The 22,848-nt window shown below is 50.7% G+C and overlaps 1 protein-coding gene and 1 non-coding gene across 2 annotated transcripts in view; one reads left to right on the top strand and one right to left on the bottom strand.

Moving 5' to 3' along the window:
- ERGIC1 (endoplasmic reticulum-golgi intermediate compartment 1) overlaps nt 1-22,848 on the bottom strand; it is a 101,772-nt gene that overhangs the window by 51,514 nt on the left and 27,410 nt on the right. Inside the window, exon 2 of the mRNA XM_039235723.1 lies at nt 3,188-3,249. Within this exon, the coding sequence (XP_039091654.1) occupies nt 3,188-3,249 (62 nt within the window). The remainder of the gene's footprint in view (nt 1-3,187; nt 3,250-22,848) is intronic.
- Nucleotides 6,283-6,389, top strand: LOC120234114. Its single transcript, XR_005528992.1, has one exon. It is a non-coding gene; the product is annotated as a U6 spliceosomal RNA (small nuclear RNA).

Raw genomic sequence — 22,848 nt, 5'->3', positions numbered from 1 at the left:
GCTGAGTGAATGAAGGAATGAAAGCCATGAAGGCAGGTATGAAGTATTTCAACCAGAAAGGCCGTTGTGATACTGAAGGCCTGATGAGGGTTTTCAACCCATGTTTGGGCAGGAAGCTAAGGCTCTGACACCACACTTCAGAAAGTGACTCGGGCAGTGGCCCATAGGAATGTGTATGAGTGGGAAACCTGGGGCAGCCAGCAAAGGGGGGACCCAGGACCCGAGACCCAAGGGTCTGGGAAGTCAAGGAATTTGTCCAAGGCCAAGTGGCCACTTAAGTGGAGGAGGCAAAATTCAAACCCCGATCCGGGAGTGTGCAGGCCCCTTCCCCATTCCTTCAGTTATTAACAGCACTTATCGAGGCGTCATGCAATGGTATGGTTTTGCTTCTGCGGCCCTGCTAGGCCAGGTGCTCCCTAAGGACAAAGACTGAAGTCCATTCATCAACATGACCCTGGTGCTTGGTGCGGGACCTGGCCCCGGGACCTAGTTAATAAATATCTGTTCACTAAATAGTAGCTAAGGGCTGCTTTCCCATGCCTCACGCCTTTTTCTTCTTGTGTAAAGGAATCCACTGTCTGTCACACTGGCTGGGACTGCAAATCAGACCAAATCCCCAGAGGGCCATCTGGCAGTAACTTCTAAATTTTACCACGTGCGTGCCCTTTGACCCAGTAATTCCTCTTCTAGGAAAGTTACCTTACAGAAATAACCAAACAAGGATATAAAAATATATGGACGAGGCTGTCTGCCAGAGCAATAAATCGGAATCGAGAACGGCCACCCCCCAGGGGACTGGTTACATAAACTGTGGGTCACGCAGGTGACGGCAACAGTGGGCTGTCAGACGCGGCTGCACGGAAGAATGCAGTGGGCCATGTTCGTGCTGGAATGAAAGGTGTCCGGCACACATCAGTGGGAAAAAGGGCAGGGAGGACTGGGCCACACAGTACATTCCCGTCTCTGCTGAAAACAACGATACAGGCATATCAAAGCCTCAACATGCTTTTTAAAAATTCGAGGATGCAGACCTGACTGTTACACATACCTAATAAGGGTGAGAGGGGAGAGACTGGGAGGCAGAGGTCCGGACTGCTGGCTGGTGGGAGGAAAGGGACAGGGCACCTTACTTGGAATTTTTGTGGCCAGGCTCAAAAACAAGTTGAACAGAGAGATGAACAAGCCCCTTTCCTCTCATGTGCCTTGAGTATCTTCTCCGTGGGGACCCAGGCACAAAGCCTCAGAGCGTCTTCTGTCACAGACCCTCGTAGGCTGGGGGCTCCTGGAGGTCAGTGACAAGAGGAGTGTCATCCAAGCACTGAGAACCTAGCACATACTCCACACAGATCAGGAAACCGGAGGATGAGAGAGTGGAGGTGAGAGGTCACTTCCCCAAGGTCACCCAGCCACTAGATGGGAGAATGAACCCAGCTCTGCCAGATGTGAAGCCCGCAGGATGTGTGCCCTGGGTCCTGGCTGCTGTGTCCCCTTCCCCAGGGATGTGGAGACCCAGGGCTGGAGAAGGCACCCACAGCTTTAACGAGGAAGGGCTGGGCAGGACCAGCCGGGGGCGGGGGCAGGGGGATCCCCAAGGTCACGCCCCTATGATCTACCTTGGGAGGCAGCAGTGGCTACCAATGTGATGGCCCAACCCCAGGGCCCTGCTAAGGGGACAGTCCCCGGGGAGGGTCCCTCTCTCACAGCAAGCACTGGAGAGGCTGGCAGGGGGTCGGGCCGTGGGATGCAGGGAAGCCTACCTTCCGAGAGATGTGATACCTCAGACAACTCACTTTACCTCCCTGGGCCCATTTTCTCATCTAGAAAATGAGACTATAAGGTATTCCTGCTTGCATGGTGCCTCGGGGTTTGTTTTGTTCTGAATCAACTTCTCATTGCGGAGAAACAACAGAGGCAGAGATAGTACAGAGTTCCCATGCGCCTTCATCCAGCGTCTCCTCGCGCTGGCATCTTACGTGACCACGGTGCACTCATCAGAATGAAGACACTAACGTTGCACAGGATCACGACAAAGCTATAGGCTTTACTCACGTTTCACCAGTTTCCCCACAACCCCCCTATTCCTGGTCCTGGACCCAGCCTGGGATCCATCTTTGCATTTAGTCATCCTGTGTTCTTAGTCTTGAAACCGTGGACACCTTGTCCCCTTTGAAGAGCACCGGCAGGAGTTTTATAGACTGTCCCCCAACCTGGGACCCTCTGATGCTTTCTCATGATTAGGCAGGCTTGTGCTTTTTGGGGAAGATTGTTCGGCGGGGAGGTGTCCTTCCCATCACACCCCATTGGGGGCGCGTGATGTCCACAGGACGTCTCACTGGCTCATGTCGACCTTCATCACCTGGTTGTCTCTGGGTGTCTTCACAGGAAAGTTACAACTTCTTTTCCATTCTCTGCTCTCTGGAAGTGCATCACTGAGTCCAGCCCATACTCCAGGAAAGGAGAATTAGGCTTTACCTCCTGGAGGGGATATCTATCCATACACGAGTCGGAATTCTTCTCTAAGAAGAGTCCTCCCTTCTCTGCCATGGATTTACAGCAGTACAGACTCACATGCCTTTTTCGTAATTCTCTGGTATATAAGGTAATCATGCCAGGATCTGTCACTCAGATGGCCCCAGTGTTGGTCCTTGGCCTCTTTCATGTGGCTCCTGTGTCCTGCTGACACACCCCTAGCCCTTCCCCCCACCCCTCCGGAGCTTCTTTGCTTTTTAGCCCAAGACGATCCAAGCTTATTCTGCTCTCTTCCTGCCCTGGCCCTGGAACCAGCTACTTCTTTAAGGACACTTTAGGTCCTTTGACTGAACACTGGCATTTAGAAACCAAAATCTGGTGCAATTATTATTCTTTTTAATGATTAAAAACGTGCTTATGTCAAAAACTTCAGTAGTCTAAAAGGGAAGAAAAGCCCTCCTGAGCCCTTGAGCCTCAGTCTCTCCTCCCAGGGGCAATTAGTACTGATGATTCCGGGTATATCCTTCCAGAAGCAGAGAATGCCTATACCTTGCAGGGTTATGGTGAGGACAGAGATGAGACGAGGAACACCTTTCGTCCTCTCCTCCCGCCTCTCCTTCTTTCCTCCCTGGTTCAGCAGTTCTGCACGGGGAGAGCAGTAACGGGTACGGGAGGTGGGGAGGGGGTGAGGGCACCGGCAAGATGGACGGCTACTCACTAATGGCCCCGGTGTATGTCGGCTGCGTAAGGTCCTTGGGCACCTTCCTGTAGATGTCAAACCTGCAGAGAGCAAAGTGGACAGGGGTGAGATGGGCGCAAGGGGTGGGTCTCAGGCAGCAGGGAAGATGGCTCCAGCTGGCTTGCCACGTGGTCAGCAAGCCACAGAGTTCGGGAACAAGGCCCTCCCACTCCCTCAGGTCCCCTCCCCCAGGAGGCCTGAGGGAAAGCCCTCTGGTGGGACCCCACCCCACCCCCTTGTAGTGCTTCCTCACACCACCTAGAGCCACCAGGCAGGGCCCTCGTTCCGTTCCGTTCCGTTCCTGGGCTGGCCTTCCCCACCATCAGAATGGAACTTCCACGAGGGCAGTGATCTTGTTAGGTTCTGACCTCTGCCATGTCCGCAGACCCTAGCACGGGTGTGCAGAAGGCACTCGGGAGGCACTTGTGGAATGACCTGAACCTGCATCTTGGGTTTCTCTAATGATGAAGGAAATAGGGAGATGCACGGTCTTCCCTGAGCCGCCTCACAGCACTGCATTCTTGCCTGCCATCACCTCTCCTCCCCCCACCCTGTCCTGACTCCCCCTCCCCCTCCTGTCTCCACTCCCCCTTCCCCAGAGCCTGCAGCGTGCTCCTGGAGATTCCTCCAGACTCCAAGGCTCATGTCTAATGGGTGTCTCCTCCCCACACGCAGAGCAGATACCTTGATGCCCTTCTTTCATATGGGTCCCACCCCAGCAAGTGAGGGTGGTGGGGTGCGGTGGAAGAATCTGGGTTTGGGAGTCACACAGACACAGTGTGATTCTGGCCAGTTGTTTAATTAAGGGTCAGGGTCCTGGAATCAGATCACCCTGGGTTCAAATCTTTTGGGCTAGTCTTCCTTGCTGTGTCACTTTAGGCAAACAACATCACCTCCTGGGCCTCAGTCTCCTTCTTCATGGCTACCGTTACCAGGCCCAGGCCATCAGGATGAGTAACGGAAAGGGACGTCTGTGGCAGATTTACACAGTGTTCACAGAGGAGGCGCCTACACATGTGGATTCCTTCCTGTCACTTGGGCCTGAGCACACGCTTCTTGCAAAGCAGAGTCCTATCCACACAGTGTTCCCCGGCAGGACCAAGCACGGCCAAGGAGCTGGCCGCCCCAGCCCTCGGGCTGCCTGGCTCCCCAGGTATCATGTGGCGGGCATGCAGTTCCCCTCCGCTGACTGGGAGAAGCTGGTAGCACCCTGCCAACCTCAACGCAAGGGCCTGGAAGTCTTGCATAAGGTCTAATACTTGATTAGCGTGAGCTCATCCTAAACCTTAATGCGCTGGGTTTCCTAACACGTCAGGGGAAGAGGATGCTCCTGTGGGCTGCCCAGTTAAGAGGTAACGCTTTCTCCCCAGCCTGCTGAGCTGCCAGTCTTCCATTCTTGGGCCCTTAAGGGGCACTAGAAACTGGTGCTGGGGGGTGGGGGAGGGGGAGGGGTCCACATGACTCAATTATCCATACCTACTCATCTCCCTTACTCTGAAAATGCTGACCCCTTTAACCAGGGGAGGCATTTAAGAGATAAGAGGTATGTGTGTGCTGTGGAATTAGCCCAACTGGGCTCAAACGTGCCTCCACCACTGTGCAACCCTGGGTGTGTCACTTACATAACCTCTCTGTGCCTCGGTTCCTCTGGCTGTAAAATGCGGCAACGATACTATCTCACAGCATACTGGTTAAGGTTAAGAGACTTAGTGCATATAAAGCACCTAGGACTGTGCCTGGCACCCAGGAGGTACTATGTGAATATCTATTTGCAGTTACTATCATTAATGTTCATCTAACATCTACAAGCTAACTATCTGCTAAGCCCTCTCTTAGGTGCTAGGGACACAGGTAGAAAAATCGGCCCTTGGCCCTGTGTGCCCACAGTTTAGCAATAAAGACAAAGAAGGAAATGGAAGGCAGATACAGCAGTGCTCCCTCATGGGGCTTGCTGAAGGTGCTAGAGGAACCCAGAAAGGGCACCTGGGGTAGTCCGTGAAGCTTCCGGCAGCAGGTGACGTCTGAACAGTACAGGAGGTTGGGAGGCAGGGTACGCAGAGGCATAAAGTAGTCCAGGCAGTGAGAACAGCAAAAGCAGGGGCCAAGAAGGACGCCCAAACTTGGCGTGCTGGATCCACCTTCCCTGTCCAGTTACTACCAGGTCACCATCCAGGGCCCACAGGCAGAAATTGGACCTCACAGTTTAAAACTGGGAGTTTTACGGGAAGTCAGGGGCCACTCAGGGTGAGGAGGTGGGGGTAGCTGGGGGCACAATGTCAGAATCTGATAAGGGTGAAGAGGGCAGAGATGGGAGACTGATGGCGGGGGTGGGGGGAGCACTAATCAAATATGTAATACAGTGAGGATAATGGAAGCTTGGGACTCACTGTTGGGAAAGGGAGGTCTGTCTATACAGAGGGAAAAGCAGAATAAACTCTGTGGTGCTAGAGGAAAAACAGAGGTTTCACGGGGGATTCATGACTCTCAATATACACAAATAAAGAAATACACACCCTAGTCACATATATTTCCTAGCTCATTCCTCAGAGAGGGTCCAGGCACCGCAACAGCCAGATAGCAAACGGCATATCTGGTACTCAAATGCTGGGTTCTAAATATCACTCTGGGGCGCCTGGGTGGCTCAGTCCGTTAGGCGTCCGACTTCGGCTCAGGTCATGATCTCACAGTTCGTGGGTTCGAGCCCCGCGTCGGGCTCTGTGCTGACAGCCAGCTCAGAGCCTGGAGCCTGTTTCGGATTCTGTGTCTCCTTCTCTCTCTGACCCTCCCCTGTTCACGCTGTCTCTCTCTCTTAGAAATAAATAAAAATATTTAAAAAAATTTTTTTAAAAATCACTCTCTACTTGGAGAAATGGCTGATTCCAGGGCTACGTGGGGAAAATCCAAGATGAACTTGGAACATCTTCTTATGTCAGAAAGCGAGAAAGTGTTCAAAGAATGGTGGGGTCACTGGCCAAAGAAAGGACAACGTGTGCACTAAAATCAATAATCACAGTAATAGATTAGAACCCATTGGATAAAATAGGAAGCCATGAATCTATATAAGGAAATGAACAGTGCTCGCTTCAGCAGCACATATACTAAAATTGGAACGATACAGAGAAGATTTGCATGGCCCCTGCGTAAGGATGACACGCAAATCTGTGAAGCGTTCCGTATTTTCCATGCCGTTTGCAGCAATGTGGATGGAAGAGGAGGGGATTATGCTAAGTGAAATAAGTCAGTCAGAGAAAGACAGATATCATATGTTTTCTCTCATGTGGATCTTGAGAAACTTAACAGAAGATCACAGGGGAAGGGAAGGAGAAAAAAATACAGTTACAAACAGAGAGGGAGGGAGGCAAACATAAGAGACTCTTAAATACTGAGAACAATCTGAGGACTGATGGGAGTGGGGGAGAGGGGAGGGGGGTGATGGGCATGGAGGAGGGCACTTGTTGGGATGAGCACTGGGTGTTGTATGGAAATCAATGTGACAAAAAATTATATTAAAAAAAGAAACAAATAACCCCAAAATTTGATGAGAAATAGGATATTTATATACCTTTCAAGTACCTCCTCACAAAATCCTCATTAACTACAAAGGGAAAAGGAGTAACATTATAGTCGAGAAACTTGACATCATCTTGACCAAGTGACCCAAGTGAGTGTCACCAGTAAGGAGACATATCATGTGTATCATGTGCCTCCTGGTCTGACACACTGGGGAGGGCACGCCATACACCCGTGTGGGAAACTTACTCAAAACGCACAAGCTCAAACGAATCATGAGAAAACAGCACACAAATCCAAACAGAGGGTTCATGCTATAAGATGACTGGCCGGTACTCGTCAATGGTATCAAGGTCATGGAGATAAGTAAAGGCTAAAGGACTTGCAGAGACCAGAGGAGGCTAAAGAGACATGACAAGTAAATCACACAGGATGTCTCGGATGAGAAAAAGGACATCAGTGGGACAGCGGCTGGGATTTGAATAAGACCCATGTATTCTGGTTAAATATTACTATATAGTGTTATTTTCCTGGTTTTGATAATGGTATTTTCGTTTTGTAACATGGTAATATTTAGGGAAGTTTTGGTAAAGGGCTTACAGGAAGTCTTCGTATTAGTTTTGCAAATCTTTTTGTAAGCCAGAAATTACGGCAAAATAAAAAGTTAAAGTTTTTTTTTTTAATTTAATGGAATTAAATAAATTGTAAGGGGGGAGATTTCACATAAAAATCCCACACAGCCTGCTTCTTTCATACATACCTGGTCCCTGTAGGCTTCTGGTTTTGAGGTGCTGGCTTAACAGATGTTTGCTGCATGTGCTGGGTGTCAAGAATACATCTTTGCTGGGAGTGGGAAGGGTGAGGGGAGGGTTGCATGAGCAAAGGTCTAAGAGAGGAGGGTAGACCTGGACCAAACTACAGGAAGCAACAGTGATCAAAGGAAAGAGGTGCTCTGGTAAGAGTCACTGATGTGAAACCTAAAATCACTGCCAGCCTGGGCACTTTTATATATACATATTCACGTGCGAGTCTTATAGTAACCCTGGCAGACACTGAGAGCCCATTTTCTCAGGGAGAAGACCAAGGCTAAGCTGTAAGCAACTTGCTCAAAATCACCAAGCCTGTGACTAGTAGAGCTGGGATTCAAACCCAAGTCTGAGTCATAGGCCCTATACTCGTGGGAATCAGTCTAGAGCTCACTTACTGGTAAATTAAAGTCTCAAGGTTTTGCTTACTTTTCCACAGATGCTGCCCAGAGCAGGTGGGAATCTCCTAAAAGACAGGGACCAGCTCAAAATACATTAATTCATTCAACAGATATTTATGAAGTACTTTCTGGCAGTATTCTAGATGCGGGAAAAGGAAAGTGGTCAAGGTAGACACATCCCCGACCCTCATGGAGGTGCCGATCTAGTAATGCTTTTGACTCCTTGAGAAGGACCACCAAAACACAATGTTCTCTAATCATTATCCCATCCCCACACCATCAATCCAAGCTGGGGGAGTGGTGGTGGGGTAAAGGGAGAGCTGAAAAAGACCCTGGGTTCAGAGCTGACCACAAGCCAAGTGAGTCAGCAGTGTATGTCACTAAGAAATGGGCCACAGGAAGGCTGGTGAGAACCCAGGCATGTGACAGACGGGGAAGTGAGCCGTCCTCTCTGGCTGACATTAGTCAGTCCCTCACTGCGGTGATGCAGTGATGCGATTAGCTGTGGCCACCCACTGTCAAGAGACTATGGAGGAAAGGGTAGGGAGAGTGGAGGAGGGAGAAGAGATGCTTAGTGCGTACATATCTAGTGTGTGCTCAGCTCGTGCCAAGCCTCTGACTGGTATGTTCTCATTCAATTCTCTTGACCAACCTTCATGTTAGGGATTTTTATCCCGTTTTATAGATGAGGCTCAGAGAGGCTGGTGCTTTGGCTAAGTTCACATACCTGTGAGGTACACACAGCAGGAACCTGAATCCAGGCCTAATTTATGTTCTTGCTGTTTTTTCCAACAATGTGGGGACAAAACCAACATTTCAGTGGAATATACTTAGGAAAAAAAGGCTACAGAACTGGAGTCGATTAGCCTCAAACAGAGAAAGCCAAGAGATGGATTCTTCGTTACTGTCAAGCAAAAAATGCTCTTTTCCTGCCCTCCCACTAGAGAATGATTTTTCTCGAGGCCAGGACCTGGGCCTCCTAGTTGCCCAGCCCTGCCCAAGCCAGGCCCCTGGGAAACTGACCTGAATGAATGAGTCAACGAATGAATCTGCACAAAGATAAGATCCACTGGCTGGTCTTAAAAACAAGATTAGGCTGAAATGGAGAGTGGGGAAGCTGACTCCTCAGGTGTTCCTCGTACTGGATATTGAGAAATTTTCACTGCAAAGCGGGGCAGGGGCGGGGGCAGAGTGGGCTTAAAGTAAAGGAAGAGAAACCATCACCTGGACTTAGGGAAGCCGGATACGAATGCCGAGGGCTAGGACAACGGGAGTAGTGGTTGGAGCTCGGCTGGTAAGAGGTTTATCACTTGCTGGGACAGGATACAAACACAGAGACCCCCACAGGGGCCTCCTGCCCTCAAAACCCTCCACTGTCAGGTCTAGAAGGTACGCTGAGATCACTATATCCTACCCATTCATTTTACAGATGAGAAAATGGAAGCCCCAAGAAGAGGACTGATTCGTCCAGTTCAAGGTGTAATTAGACACAGAGTATTTAAAACAGAAACAAGCCAATCAAAAGCTTATGAAATCCTTGTTATGGCTCGTGCTCTTGAAAAGTCATCTGCTAGCGGTTCTCCACCAGGGGCACTTCTGCCCCCCCCCCCCCCCCCCCCCCCCCCCCCCCCCCCCCCCCCCCGGGGGACACTTGGCAATGTCTGGAGATGTATTTGGCTGTCACACTAGGGGGTGGGCGTGTTACTGGTACCTAGCGGGTTAAGGCCAGGGATGCTAATGCATCCGACAATCTTACCGTGCACAGGACAACCTCCCCGCCCCCACAACAAAGGATTACTGGCCCCAAATGTCCAGAGAACTGAAGCTGAGAATCCTTGTCGTACGCAGACCAAACCTTCACATGTGGGAAGCTCATTTTCCCACCGAGTCTGTGTTCTGTCTGAAAGGCAGCCAGCTGCCTCTGCTCCCGCTGGGTGAAGTCATGGCCACGGCCTCGATTGCCCCCACGGAGACCAGCAGTCTGGAGTAAGCAGTCTCTCCCTCCCCTTTTTGCTCTATGCCTGAGAAGGAAGAGCTCACTTAGAGAGACCTGGGCAAAGGAACCCACAGAGAGACAGTAAAGTCCACCTAGACTTGTGGGCTCACCGTGACGGTCCAGTAAAGTACCAGTGTCTCTATTTTAATCAAATGCACTGGATCTGTGCGTCTAGCACATTTTACCTTAAGTTGGGTACTGGGAGCCGATGCGAACATAGGCTTTACTTAACAGAAATTACTTTACAGGCGACATCTCACCCACTGAGTGAGCCTACATCTAGCCTACTGAATGGCTGCATAACCTCACCCAAAATAAACACACACGTCTTCCTCTGCTCCCAAGCAAGGAAACTGCCGCTGGAAATCTCTGACTAATGGGTTTCTTCTGTAATTTCTTTTCATAGCAGAATGGCTCAGCTTTGCTATTTTAACTTTTGCTGCTTGGGACCTCACTGCTCCCCCTGCTCTCGGAGCCGAATCTCGGATCACTCTGTGGTTCGCCCTATGTGGGTGGCTCCGAGGCAGGCAGGCGCTCGTGACGTCACCGTTTCCAAGGCTTAATGAAATTAGACGCCATTTAGGAGCAAGTCATTGGAAGTGGTGGGTCACTGGTCCCAAAAATAGCCAGCAAGGCTCTCGGTGGGTGCTGCGGCCTGGCCAACCCTGCCCACCCAACTGCAAGAGTCTGTGACGCCAAGTACCAGGGAGTCAGGTGAAAGGCATGCTTGCTCGTTCACTTACTCATTTCTTCCACCTTACCGAGAACCACTGGGGGGGGGGGGGGGGTGTGCACACGCACACCTACGCACATGCGTGTGCATGCCAGAGGGCTCACAGAGGTAAATGAGTATGTCAGAGCCGAGCATGGGCAGGGAAAAAACCCTACAAGCACCCGTCCTTCTTGAGCCCTGGAATCACTCTCACAGCCCCCTGAATCCTATCCTTGACATTCAAACTGCCAAGAAGAGGGCATACCAATCCTTCTTCTGTCAAAAGAAAGGGGGAAAAAATCTGTCTCCCTCTCCAGCCCAGATAAAAGAGCTCGGAGGGTCAATGAGGACCATCTCAGCTATACTACGGCTGTCCCCTTTGTGAGGGGACCACTGTGCACCCAGTTGTGAGCTCAGGCTTTGCATTTATTAGCTCCTGTCCTTTTAACAACTCTGTGCGGTAGACACCATCATTCTTCCCACCTCACTTGCCCCAGATGCAGGACGCAACGCCTGCCATCTAGCTTCAGGACCTATGCTCTAACCGCCATGCCACAGCCTGCCTGAAGCAGGGAGACAGGCTGGGAGCCGAAGGCATGAAGGTCTGAGGGATGACCCTCTGCGCAGAGCACTTCCACATGCACAGTGTTCTCTCTCCAGCTCACCCCAAATCTCGGCGCCTGTGTGGCAGTCTCCATCTATAGGGTGTTCTCTGGTTGCCTCCAATGTGACCTTTCCCATCCCAGAATACCCTCTCTGACCACAAAGTCCTGGTCTTCCCCCTCTCCTCCTCCCCACAGAAGCCACCAAGTCTGGCCAAAGAGGAAGAAGAGCTTCTAGAAGGCACCCCCTGACACCGCCTGCCCTACCTCCCCAGACTCTGTGGACATGTACGTTCCTCGCACAGCCCCAAAGTGGCTGCAGGGTCCCCTATTCCAACTGGACTGAGTCGAGCCAGATTTACCCCTCAATCTCCTGTGGAGCATGCAGGGCTTGGCCCATTGGTGGCACTCAACAAATTCTAGATGAAAATACAAAATGACGTACGTGCAGGCTCTTCAACACAGCATGGCTATACTAGCAAACAACTGGATACCATCCAAATGTCCAACCAAGTTAATAAACTATAGACCAAGTCGAGGATATTCCCACTGTAAAGGGAATGAGGAAGGTCTCGTTATAGCGATAGAAAAAAGCAAACCGTGGAACCCTGATTTCTGTTAAATCTTATGCATATGTTTGTTGGGGGGGGATAGTGATAAAAAATAATTTACATCCAGGCTTATATCTTCATATTTGTGATGTTACAGCCACAGATTTAATTTGTAATAGCCACAATGTTCATCAACAAGCAAAAGGATAGGTAAATCATGGCATATCCATACAATGGACTATTCCTCAGCAATAAAAAGTAATGAAGTATTGACATGAGCCAAAACATGGATGAGTCTCAAAATAATTATAATGAATGAAACACAAGTTAGGGTATATGTGGTAGGATTCCATCCATATAAAATTCTCAGCAGTGTTTAATGGTTTTGAACTTCTTTTGTCAAATGTATCCCTAAATATTTAGTATTTTTATGCATCACCTAAGAATAATAGGAGTATTATTTGTGTTAGCTTTTGGTTATACTTATTGTTTCTTTTTGAGGCTATAAGATTTTAGACAAGTACAAACTAATCTAGAGTGACAGCAGGTCATCAGTTGCCTGGGGAGGAAGGACGAGATGGACATGAGGAAACTTTAAGGGGTGATGGATATATTCCCCATGTTGTGATGATGGTCTCATGGGTGGATACATGTTAAGTTCCTCAAACTGTACACTTTAGGTATGTGAAATTTATTGTATGTCAATTATACCTAAATAAAGCTGTTAAAACATGTTAATGGCTAAAACACATCAAACAATCTATAAGCACATAATGACACTTCAAAAACCAAAACAAAACAAAAGCCTCTTTGGACACTTTTGGAGATACTAGGCCACCAACTCATTATTCTGAAAACTAGTAAATAAAGGAGAAAGTGCTTATTCTGACTATTTTTTTTATCCAAATGCATTTCTAGGTAACCAAATAGTTGATGAAGGCGAAGTTCTATTTTACAGAATAATTTCAAAGAATAATGCAGAAAGACTAACAGAACTAGAAAAATCATCACTGTAAATCCTTTGATAAAACACTGGATCTTAGCACAATCAGAAACTTAATAATAGATGGACCAGGCTACAGACACTGGGACCCAATGATTAACCTTAGTATCTCAAAGAGGAGATGACCTCTATTCTGTACCTCTCACTGCAATGCAATCGGAAGTATACTGCACACTTCTTAATAACTGGTCTAGAACAACATCACACTTCATCTTCCATGTAATCCTTATCTCATAGCAGTCTGGCCTCTGACATCAGCGCCTCCCACCATTCTCTTTTCCCATGCTACGTTAAGACCACGCAGGAGTCACTAAGGGCCAGATGCCATTGGCTCTCCTCAGTACTGCCTCTGCACTGAACCCACTAACTGTCCTTTCCTTCCTGGATCTCTCCTGGCTGCCTGAAGTACCATGGCATTCTCACTCTCTGGCATCCTCTCTGTCTGCTCCTTCTCCTCCTGCTATCCCTGATATCCAGGTGTGCCAGCAGAGGTCTGTATTCAGACCTCTTCTCTTCTAGCTCCCATGGCCAACTCATCCGTGCCTTAATTTACCAAGCTAAGTTCCCAAGAGACAGAAGAAAGCCAACAAGACAGATGTGGATGTGGTCCCTGTCCTTGACGAGTTCATACAGTAATGCCCAAGGAGCTTCCTCATTCCCAGGGGCATCCTCCCTGCCCCCTCATACTTGATATGTCCAGAACGAAACTCAACAGCTTCTCACACAAAACCTGGTCTTAAGGTTCCAGAAGGAACATCAGGGACTGTGGATCCAAACTCATGGAGCTTCAGATAGTTAAAGGGAAAGGGCAGCAGCATTTTGTGTTAAAAGACAAGACCTCCTGACTCTTTCCAAGTCACCACCTGTGTCCTCCTGGGGGCTCCCAAATGCCCGGAGTGGTGAGGTGTGCTGTGCTGGCTGCAGGGGCTACAGTGAGGAGCAACGGGGTCAGACTGGCTAATCAGGAAGAGGAGGAAGGAATTCTCAAAGAGGGTTTAAAATTTTTTTTAATATTTTTTATTTATTTCTGAGAGAGACAGACAGTGTGAGCAGGGGAGGGTGAGATACAGAATGTGAAGCAGGCTCCAGGCTCTGAGCTAGCTGTCAGCACAGAGCCCAGTGTGGGGCTTGAACCCACGAACTGTGAGATCATGACTTGAGCCGAAGTCAGGCATTTAACTGACTGAGCCACCCAGGTGCCCCTCAAAGAGGGTTTTAGATGGTCTTTCAGGAAAAAGGGAGCGGCTTCACTGGGCTGGACAGTGCCTTTCACCTGTTACCTGGACTTTGGCTGTCAGGGAGAACAAAGCTCACATACAGCAGGGAGGGAGCCCCAGCCTAATAGCTCTAAATCCCATCGTGATCTGTTCCTTGAACAGTCAGGCAAGCTTGCTCCCGTCTGAGGCCCTTTGTCCTTGCTCCTCTCTGTATCTGGAACGTTCCTCCTTCAGATATCTGCATGAATGCTGCCTCACTACATTCATGCCTATATTCAAATGTCACCTCTTTAGAGAGGCTTGTCCTGGCCACTGACTGAAACACCTCTCTCGATCTCCTAACTCTACCGTCTTTTTCTTTGTAGGACTTAAGATCACTGCCTGAATTTATGTTGTCTTACGTGCATTTGTTCATCGCCTGATTCTGCCATTAGGATGTAACTTACAGGAGAACAGGGACTATGTCTGCCTTTGAGTTCCACTGTATCCCCACGGCCTAGAAAAGTGCCCGGCATAAAACAGCCCCATAGAAATACTTGTGGGATGGATGGAGGAGGCAGCTTTTCTCTGAGTGTGGTCCTGACACCACTGCCTCAGAATCCGCCGGGTGGCTGATTAAATCTGCAGGTTCCAGGGTCCCGCTGCAGAGTGAACTGAACCAGGATGGTGCAAGGAGGGCAGGCATCTGTGGGGAAAGTGCCCTTCAGGAGATGCTGGTGCATGCTAGAATTGCTAAGCTATCAGCTATCGACTTCAGATTTATTTCCCAAGGACCACAGGTAAACAGAGGGATGAGAAAAGGGACTGGCATTTCTTGGGCTCCTTAACCCTGTGAGCCAAGTGCTACTTAGGACATCTGACCTACTCTGTCCTGCTGAATTCTTGCTGCCAGATGCCACCCACAAATGTGGAGACTGAGGCTCAGCTTCTCTGAAGCTGTAAGTTCATACAACCGGCCAGAGGCAGAGTCAGGCTGGAAGCCTGCTCGGCCTCACCCGAGGGCTCCCAGAAGCTCCGCACTAGCCCCCAAGCACCTTGGTGGTCCATGCTCACTGCCCCCCTCCTGTGCCTGCCCGCAGCCTGGCACCTGCTGTGGGCGCAGTGGGCACTTGGTGAGCAAGTAAGGGAGGTTGGGAACTGTGGTGTGATGCCACCCTGAGGCCCTGGCGGAGCACAGCTGGATGGGGGGGCTCCTCACCCTCACGTGCCTCCCACACGCTGTGACAGCTCACTGCGTCCATGCTCGCATAGAAAGCGGAAAGGCCTGGTGTCAGAGCCTCAGGACGTCAGGCAGCCAGGGCCTGGCTGGGAGTCAGGCTTCCCACTGTCAAGGCCACAGGGACCACAGGCCAGGGGACAGCAAGGGCCCCCAGAGTGTTTCCAAATCACTGGAAACAGGACGCAGCCGCCAGCCCCACACCGGGACGCAACATCATCCTGAGTGTGGAAGCTATAAATGGAAATGTATTCTTAGAGGGGCAGAACATGAGTGGGGGTTTTTCAGAAATGACCCATCATCGGATAAAAATACAGACGGCATTTAAATGCTGAGCGGCAGGAGCTATTCCGGGGATTGGGTTCTCATCCCTGCGGCTCCCAGCCAGGGCACGGCCTTCGACAGAGATTTAAAAGGAAGAAACTACCGGTGCCGGTGTTTTTAGGTTTAGGAGGAAAGTATTTGGGAGAAAGACAGCCGTGCCTGGATTGGCGTGGAAGGTGCACCCTTTCAGAAGAGCCCAAATATCACTTGACCTGGATCTGCCGGAGGGATTCAATTTTACTCTCTGCCACGAGATGACCTTTTGAACAACATTCTTAGCTACCTTAAGAAATGAGGGCTGGGTTTTGGTGAAGCCTGGGGATAAAAGCCCTAAGATAGGATCAAGATTTTAAGAGGTCTGCCGTCAAAGAAAGCATAATAGAGCAAAAGCTGGAGGTGGATCTGAGGTCATGGAAAGAGGAAAGAGAGTATTTATTAAGCCAGCGTCCTCACTCATGACATCTCACTGAATCGCCCGAACAGTCCTTTTTTTTTTTTTTTTTTTTTTTTTTTACAGAAAAGGAAATGGAAACCCAGAAAAGACTGTGTAGACACGACAGTCTCTCAGGCGGAGACCCTGAGCCTAGAAAGACCAGCAGAAATGAGGCTGGGAGAAAGGGCAGAAGGGTGTCTCAGGTACAGCAACAGCTTCTGCTCAGGTTCAGGGCTCCAGAAGCCCAAGGTCACTCAATCAGCCTGTGGCAAAACTGGGATTTGCACCATCATCAATCTGAAGGTGAAGTTATGTGCCAGGCTGGGAAGCGTCAGGGTGCTTTAGAAAACGAGGTCTGGGCTGACAAAGTAAAGGCGAAATTTTCAACAGTCCCATGTTAAAGGGCATAAGGAAAGGGATCAAAGTGTCCTCCATTTTCATTCGGGCGCATCTCAAAATTTTTCAGTTGTTTGATAATAAACAGGTCATAAATGAAAAGATAAAGACAGGTAGGGGCTTTAGGAGAACTGACCTGGGCTGGCGAGTCCCTGTGTACTACCTGCCCTCACACCCACCCGACTTGTGCCCCCACCAACACTCTGTCCCAGAAAGGCCCATTCAGTCCCAGCTCTGTTTACTTACATGCACTGCGCCCTCTGTCTGCATCACCCCTGCTCACCCCTCCTCCACCAGCTCATTCTTTCTGTCATGAATGAGCACTTACTGGGAACGGAACACTGTTCTAGGCGCTAAGAATACAACAGTGGTCAGACACAGAACTCCCTGACTTCACCTAGTTTACATCCTAGTAGGAGAGACAAACAATGAATGAATGTGTCAATGCCCATAAGCATTATGAGGAAAAGTAAACCAAACTAGGAGACGGAGTATAATATAGGTACTGTCTTAGACAGGAGTGGGGGGACAGCTCTCAGAGAAGCCCCATTTGGTAAGGTGACATGCAAACGGACATCTGAATCAAGTGGGAGAGCAGCCACGTGGGTATCCAGGAAAGAACATTCCAGGCAGAAGGGACAGCAAGTGTAAAGGCCCTGAGGCAGGAAGCATATCTGGCAGGTTCCTGGAATACAGTAAGGACCCTCATACAGCTGAGGGGGAGGAAAGGGCAGAAGTCCCAGTAATTCTTTAAAACTCAGTTCACGCAGCCCTTTCTTTGAGAACTCGTCTCTAATTAGCTGGAGGCTGGCTGAGGCCCCACCTTCGGGGCTGCCCACAGTCCCTGAGCTTCTGTCTGTCACCACCTGGCACATGTGTGGCTGTGGACCACAGTCGTGAATGAACAGCACAACCCACTCTGTCTCATTAGTACTGACTAGGTTTCCCCCCTGGAAGTTGTGAATTCCTGCAGTGCAGGAGCTGGCCTTGGTCTCTTGGGGTCCCTAGTGTCTGGTGCTGCACTCTTAAGTAGGGAGGCTCATCCTGAAGTAGCGAGAGGCCCACTGGGCCACAGAAACTGGGTCTTTATTGGGCAGAGAGCCCACCTGAGATGTGCAGGTGAGTCACCTTCCAGAGCCACTGGCCTCCTAACCACCTACCAGCAAGAAAACTTTACGGGGTGGGGGGGGGGGTGTACGACAGGCAGGGAGGGAGGGAGAGAGGGATGGCAAGGGGGTGTCCTTCCCACCCCAAATTTCCAACATCTGCCTCACCTTTGCTTTCCTCAACAGCCCATGGCTCATCGAAGCATTTGCTGTAAGGAAAGCCCATGTGGGAAGATAAAAATATAAAACCAATTTACTAGGGAGTGACTACTCATAGACAGAAAATACCTTTTCCCTCTGAAAAAGATTCCAGGAAACATCAAATGGCCCAAGTGAATCAACAGGGCTGTGCGTTGGTGGTACAGTGGTGAGCACGCCCACCTTCCAAATGAATCAATGGGCCCGGGCCCTGATCACCGACTGCTCACAACCCCAGTGAGAAACAAGCATTACGCATCCCTGAAAGAAGTATACTCCCAAAGCGGGAAAACGCCTAGTGATGCTTAGGGAGGTCCCAACAACAAGAGAAAAGGGCTGGGTGGGGCCTGTGGCAAAGTGAAGGGCCCACAGCCTCTCAAAAGGGAGCAGACAACCGAAACCAGTACTATGTGGGTTCTTTTAATGTTTACTTATTTATTTTGAGAGAGACAGAGAAAGTATGCATGAGGAAAGGGCAGAGAGAGAGAGAGGGAGAGAGAGAATGTCAAGCAGGCTCCACGCTGTGAGTGCAGAGCCTGGAACAGGGCTTGTTCCCAGGAACCGTGAGATCATGACCTGAGCTGGAGTCAAGAGTTGGATGCTTAACCGACTGAGCCACCCAGGCACCCCAATGCTGTATATTAAATAAGGAATGTAAATAAAAACTTGAAACTACAAAATATAAAATAAAAAAATAAAGGAGGGAGGGGCATCTGGGTGGCTCAGTCCGACTTCAACTTCAGTTCAGGTCATGATCTCAAGGTTTGTGGGTTTGAGCCCATGTGGGGTTCTGTGCTGATGGCTTGGAGGCTAGAGCCTGCTTCAGATTCTGTGTCTCCCTCTCTCTCTGCCCCTCTCCCCTCTCAAAAATAAATAAAACAGGGGCATGTGAGTGGCTCAGTCAGTTAAGTATCCGGTTTTGGCTCAGGTCATGATCCCACCATTCATGAGTTCAACCCTTGCCATCAGGCTCTGTGCTGACAGCTCAGAGCCTGGAGCCAGCTTCGGATTTTGTGTCTCCTCTCTCTCTGCCCCTCCCCTCTCTCTCTCTCTCTCTCTCTCTCTCTCAAAAATAAATAAACATTAAAAAAATTTTTTTAATAAAACATTAAAAAATAATAATAATTTTAAAAAATGAAAGGAGCAGAAAGGCCCCAGCTTGGCCCTTGGTGAAAACAAGATGCCTTAGGGTGGCCAAAAATCGGGAAAAAAATCGGGAAATCAGGAAAAAAAATCCCAACAGAAATCTTGGGCTGCATGTGAAATCACCAATTAAAATACTTCTGTGCCTCAAATTTGTAAACTTGGTCTTAAATCTCAAGTTTTTGTATCAGAATAGGCAGTACAACTATAAAGACAGGAGAAGGCAAAGAGCTCTAAATGTTCTAGAGCTAGAAAGGAACTTTGAGATCATGGAGTCCCCAAGTGGCCAGGAAGATTGTCTCTGGGATCCATTCCAGGCTGCCCCGCTGTGAAGGCTGAGAAGGATTAGCGACGTCTGCCAAGACCACAGGGACACCAGCGACAAGCTTCCTGGGTATTTGGCAAGGCTAATTTAGTCCAGATCCATTTTAAAGGCAGAAAGACCGAGGTCCAGGAAGCTACGCTAAATTGCCTAATTGTCACAAGTGAGAACTACCTGTGAGTCCCAACAGAGCTTTTTCCACAATACCCAGATGCCCCAAATCCTTGGGCTTTGGGAACTTCTATCTACCAAAGCCTCATCTTTGAGAGAAGTCATCTTTAAACCGACAACTCAAGTCAATAAGGAAATTAGATTTTTATGGTGATTCATGTTACCCATGGCTTCTTAGAAACAGGACCTTTTCTAAACTGTGAACGGGGTCTGAGCCCTGACACAGCCATTTGAGGACGCTGCCTGAGTTGCACACACACGGTCCTGGTTGAGGGCCTTGAGCTGGCCGAGGGGCCTGGCAGCAGAAGGAGCCCGGGCCCACCCGAGGGCCCGCCGTCGGCTCTCCTCCCTCCCGCTCCGTGTGAGTCAGGGCTCTTGACTTCATTGCGCTGGTGGCAGAGCCTTCGGTTTTACTTGGCTCCTGAGCAAAATGTACTTTTCCAAAGGCCATTGATTCAACTAAGCCTGAATGTTGCAATGCCCTGGCCAGCCTGCTCGGAGCACACGCCGTCCCGGGGAACCGGGACCAAAGTATGTGGTTACCACCTCCCCTTACCTTTTCCTTCCTTCTGCCCAAACGGGACAGAGCGTCGGCCCCTCTCCTAGCGGAGCCCACCCGCCTGCACCACTACCTCCCGCTGGCTCCCCACGTGGTCCATGCTCCTGGATTCGACGTCCAGCCACACCTGACAGCGGGCCTGGAAGGACACCTGGAAGAGACGAGCCCGCAGACTCGGGGAGCCACAGGCTCCCCTTTATATCACTGCTCGGGGAAGTGGGAAGAGCAAAGTCAGGGGACAAGCTGGTGGCAGCTCGGGCACTAACAAGTGCCTTGTGTACCTGCCCACCTTTTCAAAACAGACTCTTATTTGGAGCAGTTTTAGACTTCACAGCAAAACCTCGCGGAAGGTAGAGATTTCCATACGACCCCTGCTCCCCACACACGCGGGCTGCCCCGCTGTCAATATCCCCCACCAGAGTGGGACACTGGTCACCACGGATGAACCTGCACTGACACGCCACGACCTCCCGGAGGCCGCCGTCTACACTAGGATCACTCTTGGTGGGTGCTGGGCATTCTGTGGGTCTGGACAAACGTGGAACCATGTGTACCCATCAGGACAGTGTCATATAAAATAGTTTCGGTGCCCTGAAATCCTGTGTTCTGCCTCTTCGTTCCTCCCCTCTCGACACTCATCTGGTTACTGGCTCCAGAATATTCTCCAGAATATTTTTACCCTCTCCCAGAATGGCATACAGTTGGAGTTCTTATAGCATGTGGCCTTTTCAGATCGGCTTCCTTCACGTGCTACGCATTTAAGGTTCCTCCAGGCCTTTTCACGGCTCAGTAACTCCTCTCTTTCCAGCACTGAGTCATCTCAGCGTCTGGAAGTCACAGTGCACCTGGTGTGGCGATCCCTGGGGTGCGGATCTGCAGGGCCAGGTGTGCTGCGGCCCCATGCATTAGCTGCATGCCTTTGGACAAACCGCTCTCTGAACACCCCCCCCCCCCCGCCCCAGTGTTTGTCATTTGTAAAATGGGGATAAAAATACTGACTGCCTCAGGGGAGTAAGGACTGCATGTGCAAGCACATGCAGGGCACTGATTACAGTTCACAGCATGGAGCAAGCACGTGACAGATGTTAGCTGCAATTATCATCAGCCCTGGCACTGTGGCTGCCTCTGGCATTCATGGGTTTGCTCTTACCTTCTCTGCAGAGTGGCGCGGGAGGAAGTGGAGACGGGCCAGGCCTTTGGACTCACACAGGCTGGGGTTCGAATCCTGACTGTGCTGAAGCAACTGGCTAGACCTCTCTGAGCCTCAGTTTACTCATCTGTACAGTGGAGGTGGAGCGGGGATTACAGCCCCCTCTTAGTGCTACGAGATCAGTTAAGTGGAATGCAGAAAGAGCCCTTGGCACCCAAGAGGCACCCACGAAAGGTTAGCTCCCAGCTATGTGGGAGAGGTCCTTGGCATTTCCTACGAACAGCCCTGCCGAGTGCACAAGGCAGGGAAGGTAAACAGCGGGCGCACCTGACGATGGGGACGAAGGCCTGCTGGACGGTACCAGGGCCAGGAGAGGACGGGTGTCTACAAAGCCGAGTGAGTGTGAGGAAAAATGTGAGCTGTCCTGCCTAGCCGGCGCCCGGAGGAAGTCAGCCAGGAAGAGGGGCAGTAATGCCTCCGTAGCCGGCCAAGGCCCGGCTTAGCCATCTTCTTTCAGATGACAGCAGAGGGCTGAAACACAGAGGCAGTGGCCAACGCCAGTTGGCAGCTGTTCCTGTGGCCTCGAAGAAGCAGAACCAGGGACACAGGGGAAAGTTATGGGACAACATCAAACAGTTCACACATGCCCATCAGCAAGGTCTGCGGAACTGCTGGGCCTGACTGAGAACTCCAGCATTTTCCCACAAGGCCACCTTGGCCTTTCACTCAAACAGGACCTGCCCACCTGGGAGGCCCAGTGCCCTACCTGTAACCAGAATGGGTGGTGAGATGTCACACCTTGACCATGCTGTGCCAGTGACCCCAGGAGGGAGGGACGGTCAGGATCCTCACTTTCCAGATGAGGAAGGTTAAGGCCACTGTGAGGGAGCCTTGGAGCTGGAACTCCAAGCTCTGACTTTCGGACTCCCCATGGCTCGGAGTCAAGCCTGGAGTTTGCAGAGGCTCCACTCAAAGGGCTCCTTGTGGGTGGCTCCCCACCACGGTGCATCTGCACTGCTGCCCACTGTCCCATTCGGCATCCATCCCACAGACAGCAGTAGCATCTCCTCTGTTCTGGATGCTGGGCGAGGCCCCTGAGACGCAACACGGGCCAAACAAAGCCAGTCCCTGCCTGCTCAGAGCAAAAGTCAAGGAAGGCTCCGCAACAAATGTGTAGTCAGAGAAGGAGGGGAGCGCCTGGAAGGAACGGCCCGCACGCCTTCTGCCCTCTTACAGGACCGAGGCTGGGGAGTACACAGGTCACGGCCGGTCCGGAGCCGGCCTTTCTGGCAGCGAGTCCCAGCTCCACCACCTCTAGCTGTGACCTCGTGGGATTCACTGTCAAACAGTGCCCATGTCATTGGGTGGCTCCAAGAGGGTCCATGTGTTAGGATGTGGAAAGTGCTCACTTTGGGGCATGCCTGGCCCCAGGACTGGGTGCTCCCCGCCTTACCCATCACTGGCCACAGGGTGTGACAAACAAAGGACCATAAGCATTTGCTTCTTCCCAAAGGAGAACCTTGTTCCAGGGCCCTTTGAGAGCTGCCTTGGCGAGGGGGCACCAGTGGGCCCAGAAATCAGGTCAGAACGAGGGGCACGTGGGCTCCTCATAGGTCCACGATGAGACACAGACGGGGCCTTGGGGACCCCCAGGTTACAGCTGCTTCACACGGGTGGAAGCATCTTCCCTGCACACCCACCTCGCCCCCCTCCTCCCACCCCCAGCACTCTAACTCCTCTGCTCTCTTCCTGCTTCTCCCCAACTGGCCTTTCCTTCTGGACTCCACTCCAACTCTCCTGACCTCAATAGCACAGAGCCGAGGT

This window comes from Hyaena hyaena, unplaced genomic scaffold (assembly GCF_003009895.1).
Source record: "Hyaena hyaena isolate Hyena2069 unplaced genomic scaffold, ASM300989v1 scaffold_102, whole genome shotgun sequence".
Lineage (NCBI taxonomy): Eukaryota > Metazoa > Chordata > Mammalia > Carnivora > Hyaenidae > Hyaena > Hyaena hyaena.
This window is presented reverse-complemented; position numbering and strand designations above follow the sequence as displayed.